The sequence below is a fragment of the Cynoglossus semilaevis genome, chromosome 19 (assembly GCF_000523025.1).
Source record: "Cynoglossus semilaevis isolate Cse_v1.0 chromosome 19, Cse_v1.0, whole genome shotgun sequence".
Classification (NCBI taxonomy): domain Eukaryota; kingdom Metazoa; phylum Chordata; class Actinopteri; order Pleuronectiformes; family Cynoglossidae; genus Cynoglossus; species Cynoglossus semilaevis.
In genome coordinates, this window is record NC_024325.1 from 6,225,862 (window position 1) to 6,232,980 (window position 7,119).

The following is a 7,119-nucleotide window of genomic DNA, read 5'->3' on the forward strand; positions in this document are numbered from 1 at the left end:
TTTCATCATTTTAAAAATGGGATGTGGACACACCTAAAAACCAATTCTTTTTTAATTAGCACTAGGATCCAATGGTACCGTGGTTGGAGCTGGACCTGGTGGTGCTGCAACTGGAACTGCTTCCAGAGGTGTTGGAGGAGGTCCCGGAGGAGCAGGTGTGGTACCAGGTGGACTTGGAACTCAATCTTATAAACCTGGAAAAAGTAGGTAGCTTTGAAAAAGTTGATTCCATCGCTACGTGAGATGATGATCATTCCATAATGATCTGTAAATTTGTATCTCCAGGCTACGGTGCTGGAGTTCTACCAGGTGGAGGTATGCTTACTTACCCATTGTTTGCAATACAACTAAATGTCTAAAAACTAAATGTAAAACAAAATGTGTCTTTGTCAGCTTTACGGTACCCGACTGGAGCAGGAGTTGGACAGGGAACTGGAAAACCAGGAAAAGGTTCTTTTAATGTTCTCCTTTGTAAAACTATACTGTAACAGTGACAGAAGACTAATTCATTTACTCTACCAGCATATGGAATTCTGGGAGGTGGAGGCCAGCTTATAGTTGGACCTGGAGGGTATCTAGTCGGCCCTGGTGGCGCAGGACCAGGAGGCTTTGGTACTGGTCCTGGAGGCTATGGAGCTGGACCTGGAGGCTATGGAGGCAGAGGTGTCGGTGGTGGTACTGGCCCTGGAAGCACAGGAACACTGGGAACTGGTACTGGTCCAGGAGGTTTAGGTGGAGGTGTTGGAGTAGGCCCTGGTGGAGTCGGACCTGGGGGTTATGCTGGTGGTGTGGCTCCTGGTGGTAAGTTACGGTATCATTATAATACTGAAAAGTTCAGATTTGCAAAAAATATAATTATTTTGCATTTCATTTTACGTGTTTACTTTCTTGCAGGTTCAGGTTATGGTGCAGGTTCTGGTTTGGGCACTGGCTCTGTCAAACCACCAAAAAGTATGCTTAATGTTTCTAGAGATTTAGATACAACATTTATGTAAAAAACATTTACTGAACATTTTCTTCTAATAGGTTATGGAACAAGGCCTGGTGGTTCTCAAGTTGGACCAGGTGGGTATGGAACTGGACCAGGTGGAATTGGTTCTGCTCAAGGATCTTTTGGCCCTGGTTTTGGCCCTGGTGCTGGTGGTTATGGACCTGGTGGATATGCTGGGACAGGTGTGGGTGGTACGGGAACCACATCAGGTGGTTTTGGACCGGGTGGTACAGGAGCAGGACCAGGTAGCTATGGACCTGGTGGTGCAGGGATATACACTCCTGGAGGTCAAGAACTTGGGCAGAGAAAACCACCTAAACCAGGTACTTTTACCCTCAATATATCATAAAAACATCAAGAATTATCTATTCAAGTTTATGATGAATTTTGTCTTCATTTTGACAGGATATGGATCGTTACCACTTGGAACCTCACAAGGTAAAAAACTTAAGATACTGACCTTTATGTTAAATCAAGCCTGTTCGTTTTATAGAGAACGGCATATGTTGTATAAAGGTACTGGGCCTGGAAGATTCGGACCTGGAGGTGCTGGAACTGGACCAGGGGGCTTTGGACCTGGAGGTGCTGGAACTGGACCAGGGGGCTTTGGACCAGGAGGTGCTGGTACTGGACCAGGGGGCTTTGGACCTGGTGGTATAGGCACGGGACCAGGTGGATTTGGACCAGGAGGTGCTGGCACTGGACCAGGTGGATTTGGACCAGTGGATTTGGACCAGGAGGTTGGTGGTATAGGCACGGGACCAGGTGGATTTGGACCAGGAGGTGCTGGCACTGGACCAGGCGGATTTGGACCAGGAGGTGCTGGTACTGGACCAGGGGGCTATGGGCCAGGAGGTGCTGGTACTGGACCAGGGGGCTATGGGCCAGGTGGTGTAGGTACTGGACCAGGGGGCTTTGGGCCACGTGGTGCTGGACAAGGCTTGGCGAAAAGGAAACCTTATAAATCTGGTAAGCATGGATCAATTAAACAATGAATGATAAATTATTTTGAAGAAAGTGATGAGACGTTGTTTTGAGAGCTTTCATTTGTTTACAGGTTATGGAGGAACGGGCTATGGCTCAGGTGAGGTTTGGATTCAATTACTAATGTAATATCTACTTTTTATCATTCAAAATACTACACATACGCTCTACTGTTTTACAGCTGGAGGACTAGGAGGAGGTGCAGGAGTGGGGACAGGTGGAGTTGGTGCTGCATCTAGAGGCTACGGTGCTGGAGGCTATGGTCCTGGTGGAACTGGAGCAGGCCAAACGGGTTATGGACCTGGTGGTACGGGGACCGGTGTTGCTCTACCTGGTGGCACTGGACCTGGTGGTTTTGGTCCCGGTGGCACTGGGCCAGGTGGTGCTGGACCTGGTGGTTTTGGGCCAGGTGGCACTGGAGCTGGTGGTTTTGGGCAAGGTGGTTATGGACCAGGTGGTGTTGGCACTGGTTCAGGTGGCAGTGGAGCTGGCATCTTTGGAGCCACTGGACAAGTCATTGGGAAAAGGAAGCCCTCTAAGTCTGGTTATGGCTCTCAACTGGGAGGAACCGGATATGGACCAGGTGATAATAGGTTCTGCTGCATATTATAATTACAAATAATTAGTGAATAGGTAAAACACTTTACCTTTACTCTGGAGTTGTACTCTGGAGTAATCAAATTAATGTCACATGGGTGTTCAATAGGTAGTGGAGGAGTAATTCCTGGTGCAGCCACAGGAGGGATCAGTGGAGCTGGCACAGGTAAGCTACTACTTCATAAACAAAGAAAATGAGAAAGAAAATACTGTATTAAAGGGTTAGGACACAAAGGGGCAGAGATGATCTAATCTGCAAACAAACAGGAATATTATCTGCATTACTAAATATTACTCAACAGAATAATAGATTTCGTGTGTTCAACTAATATCTACTGTAAATGTTGTTCGTTTGATGGAGCAGGAGGAATGGGGGGAACAGCAGGAAGAGGAGGTCTTGTAGGAACTGGTCAGGGAACAGGAGGAGCAGGTGGCTTACCAGGTAAAGTGTCTGTCTATTTACTTGGATTAAAATAGTTGGAGGTTTATAACACATTTAAAGAATTTAGACCTGTGAATTGAGACTGTAATATCTTCATTGTTACAGCAGGGGGCGTTGGTCCTGGTTATGGTGGAACAACTTCAGGAAGATATCCAGGTACTAAGTAGTAATCAATTAATGTATAAAACTTTGATTGTAAATTGATTATAAATTCAACATATTTATTCTATTTATGTTTGCCCTCACTTACGTGTTAAGGCAGTATAGCAGGAGGAGTCGGAGGAGCAGGAGGCCCTGTAGGAGCAGGAGGCCCTGTAGGAGCAGGAGGCCCTGCAGGAGCAGGTGGCTTGCAAGGTACCTGACTGAATCCTACATAATCCATCATTATGTGCTTGTTCGACAACCATTACATAAATTAAGACCAAGTAGCTCAGAGACTTGCTTTGAGACAGCAATATATTCTCTGTCCTGTAGGGGGTGTCGGCCTTGGCTATGGTGGGACTGGTGCAATATATCCTGGTAAGTACTCTTTATGCATTGAATGAGAAAAACATAAAAGCCAACAAATTTCAATCATATTGTGAAATATTTCACTGCTGCAGTGATCATTGTTTTCTTCTCCTGCTGTTCAGGTTACGCAGGAGCTGGACAAAAATGTAAGAAATATTCAGCCAATATTATGTTTGTTTTTATGTGTTGGAAATAATGGAAAGTCATCAAGTCTGTGATTATTTGCAAATCCTTCTAATTTTACCTGTCTGTCTCTTGTAGCTAAGGCACAGAAGGCAGCCAAATATGCAGCAATGCAAGCCTTACTAGGATCTGGCAGCTATAGAGGTGGGACTTCTGGGGGTCATTAGGTCATCTATATAAATAATCACTTCATTTAAACTCAAATGACACTGCACATAAAATAAAACGTCCTGTTGTGATATCTAACAGCAGAACGCTCACATTCTACATAGAGAAACTCATTTTCTTTGTTCTTTGTTATTAGGTGCCGGTCGAAGGAGGAAGTGAGTGACCAAAGGATAGGAAGTGACCTCATTAAAACAACAGTGGTGCTACTGCATGTTCCCAGATGGTAATTGTCTAAACTGCCATAGAAGCCAAAGCTTCAGCACAATACATGTTACCTTTTCATTTGCTTAGATTTTATAAAAGGCTCTCTTTAAGAAGAAAGAGTAGAGGTTCTCAGCCTGTTAGGATTCTTGATTCCTTAGAGAAAAGGCAATTAGTGCTGTACATTTTTTATGTTTTCTTTTTGATATGACACTGTTAAAAAAATGATAAAAATTAACAACTTGACCAAAAAAAAAAAAAGAACACATTGTGTGTGTGTGTGTGTGTGTGGAATCGTATAGTGATTCTCAGGGGATCCTGATCATCAGACTGAGAACCACTGACATAAACCAACTTCTTTATCATTTTATGACCAGGCTGTTCTATAATACAGTTTTTGCTTGTTGTTGTTGTTGTTGTTGATAAATTGGATGTTACATGAAGACCAAAAACTCCCTCAGGAAAGTCCTTCAGGGTGTTGCTGTGCTTTTGTATCTCCTTCATTTGTATCCAGTCAGTCTGGACGTTTCATTACTGAACTGTTAGTAAAGGTTGTAGATCAAAGTGCAACTCACATATATAATCTGAGACAGAAACAGATGTGGCTGCTATTTTGGGGAACTGTGAACAAAAGTGACTGAGTGTAGATTTCTTTTGACCAGTCATTAACTGATCCTTGAAAAGCAGTTGTGTTCATATGTTCAGGCCTCAGAACGTGCAGAGGTCCAAAATCTCTCATGAAAAATAATCCAAAGATAATCATTTACAGCCGCACGGCACCAATCTGTGTTGACATCAAAATATTGCTATCATCTTCTGACTTGGCTTATATTTTAAAATGTGCTGTTTTTTGATTTGCTTTCTTTAACACTGTTGGAAATGATTCACGTGTACTTGTTTACTCTAAGTTATGCTGACAAAAAGCAGAAAACAGCAAAGTTCTTTATCCATTCAGTCATATTTTACAAAGTTAAATAAATACATCATTGAATGTTTTGCATATTTTTGAGTGTGTTTGTGGTAAATATAGGTGCTTTGTTTTCTTTGTTGTTCCTGAGTATTTGCTCAACTATACTGTCACTTCTGAGAAATCCAGATCAAACAGTGTAACTGAATCTCATCTTCAGCTGAAAATGTTTTGAAATATCTGTTTTTTTTGTGAGGCCTATGAAGAAATTGGTGCACTGTTGTACACTTTCTGACAACGCTCTCTAAAATAAAGACTAAACCAAAAACTGCTTTGCTGTTTTTATATATATATATATATATATATATATTTCTACACTTACCCATACTCTGGAAAAGTGAAGCTTCAAACTTAGTTGTGTAACTACTAACTTCATTAACATTTAGCATTTTTTATTTCCATTACTACTATTATCAATATCACAGAAGACACTGAAAAGGCCTAACCCCATAATTGAGCAACAGCACAAACTTTCTAAATAATCTGTTCTAAATTTTAGGAACTCCAGACATGTTCTGGAATCCACCATCAACAAGCACAGTAATGACAAAGTTCCACCAACTCAAAGAACTAAATTGGAATAACACCTTTGCATTCTTTTCTTAACATATTTCCACAAATTGATATTCCATCATTTGCTGTTATTTGTTTTAGCTTAGGCCTCTGCTGACTGAAACGCAGATGCAAATTTCAGGAGACTGAAACGACTGAATCGCTGACTCTGTCACACCACATGAAAAGCACACACTAACAGGGTTCACACACACACTGTGACCCATGTAAAGTCACCAGAGGAGTGTAACTGTATCTTGCACAAGTCTACATGCTGAAAGGAAGAGCAGAGGAAGGGAGGGGCAGATCTTCTGCACTGGGATCGGATTATTTCTCTGCTACCCGCTGGTGCCAGTGGTTCAGTCTTTTTTTTACTTAACTTCGCTTCACATCATCAGAGAGGAAACACACGCACACACACAGGAAGCCCTGAAGCACATGGTGTGTGTGTGTGTATGTGAGAGAGAGAGGACAAGAGAAAGGACAACACCTCATGATTTGGTCAGAAATAAATGCAGTTGACGCTTTCTCTTTTCTGAACTGGCTGGACTGTTGGGATTGTGTGTAGAAATCTGTGTCGCTGGGCTGGTACGAGAGGATGTCACGACGGGACCAGAGGTTTAGAAGAGGAATGAAAGGCCGGTAAGATGAAATTATTTATTTATAAGATTTAAATGTACATGAAAAAGGGACGAGGGGAGTAAGTGTGAGTGAAAGAAAGTGAAGGAGAGTCAAAATAAACTGTAATTCTGTACTTCCCCAAATGTAAGTCTGCTACAATACATCAATACAACAATTCATCAACTAGTAGGAGTGTATGTGTCTGTGAGAATGTTACACATTATCACAATAACAGGAAATGTTACTGTCACACCACGTACTGTAGAGAAGCTGCACATCTACCTGTTGGGTTTATGGTTAAAACAGAATAGAAGCCAACACAGACTTCACACACTGTTCCTTTAACCAGACTATCAGAACTCGCACAACGCATTTCCTTAAAACACTAATGTTTTGGTTAAAGGAAGTGACACAGATAGTAAATGGAGGAAACTGAGCCCAACATTTGACCTCCATGGTGACCAGTTTGTTTTTGTCCTAAGTCTCTGAAGTGTCTTGTAGCTCAACTTTAAGTGAAGGATAAAATGTTATAACAGAGAGGTGGTTTATGAAAGACTGAAGGGAATGGAAAAAGCCCTTCTCGTGACTGTGTCTGTACCTGTTCCAGGGTAATTAAATGACCAGGGTTTAAAGTGGGAATACAGATGTGAAAGAGAACGGTTTCATATATCCGTCTGTAGGAGAATACTGACAAAGCCAGGCGTTCAAAAATAGATCTGCTAATGATTTTTATTACCTAATTAGTTCATGAGTGAGCGATAAAGGGCAAGGCTGACAGATTTCTGACAGTGTACTACTTCTCTAGCATCTGTTTTGTAATTATGAAGCTGTATGGTCATTTAACAGCTTTATGTTTCCTGCTGTATGTGGGCATTTTATGATTTATATATATATGATTTATAT

The 7,119-nt window shown here is 41.9% G+C and overlaps 2 protein-coding genes across 3 annotated transcripts in view; both read left to right on the top strand.

Moving 5' to 3' along the window:
- The window catches only part of elnb (elastin b), a 13,014-nt gene extending 7,710 nt beyond the window's left edge, over positions 1-5,304 (top strand). The window contains exons 21-39 of the mRNA XM_008332558.3: positions 60-203; positions 286-315; positions 394-450; positions 523-801; positions 895-951; positions 1,027-1,314; positions 1,397-1,429; positions 1,508-1,699; positions 1,757-1,960; positions 2,049-2,075; positions 2,157-2,558; positions 2,682-2,738; positions 2,937-3,014; positions 3,120-3,170; positions 3,273-3,368; positions 3,489-3,533; positions 3,647-3,670; positions 3,786-3,851; positions 4,012-5,304. Coding sequence (XP_008330780.1) covers positions 60-203; positions 286-315; positions 394-450; positions 523-801; positions 895-951; positions 1,027-1,314; positions 1,397-1,429; positions 1,508-1,699; positions 1,757-1,960; positions 2,049-2,075; positions 2,157-2,558; positions 2,682-2,738; positions 2,937-3,014; positions 3,120-3,170; positions 3,273-3,368; positions 3,489-3,533; positions 3,647-3,670; positions 3,786-3,851; positions 4,012-4,034 — 2,153 coding nt within the window. The 3' untranslated portion in view covers positions 4,035-5,304. The remainder of the gene's footprint in view (positions 1-59; positions 204-285; positions 316-393; positions 451-522; positions 802-894; positions 952-1,026; positions 1,315-1,396; positions 1,430-1,507; positions 1,700-1,756; positions 1,961-2,048; positions 2,076-2,156; positions 2,559-2,681; positions 2,739-2,936; positions 3,015-3,119; positions 3,171-3,272; positions 3,369-3,488; positions 3,534-3,646; positions 3,671-3,785; positions 3,852-4,011) is intronic.
- Positions 5,305-5,901: 597 nt separating this feature from the next.
- The window catches only part of LOC103395024 (LIM domain kinase 1), an 8,302-nt gene continuing 7,084 nt past the window's right edge, over positions 5,902-7,119 (top strand). The window contains exon 1 of one of the 2 annotated variants that reach the window (XM_025065805.1): positions 5,902-6,237. In XM_025065805.1, the coding sequence (XP_024921573.1) occupies positions 6,194-6,237 (44 nt within the window). In that variant the 5' untranslated portion in view covers positions 5,902-6,193. The remainder of the gene's footprint in view (positions 6,238-7,119) is intronic. The other variant, XM_008332557.3, reaches the window with a different exon arrangement.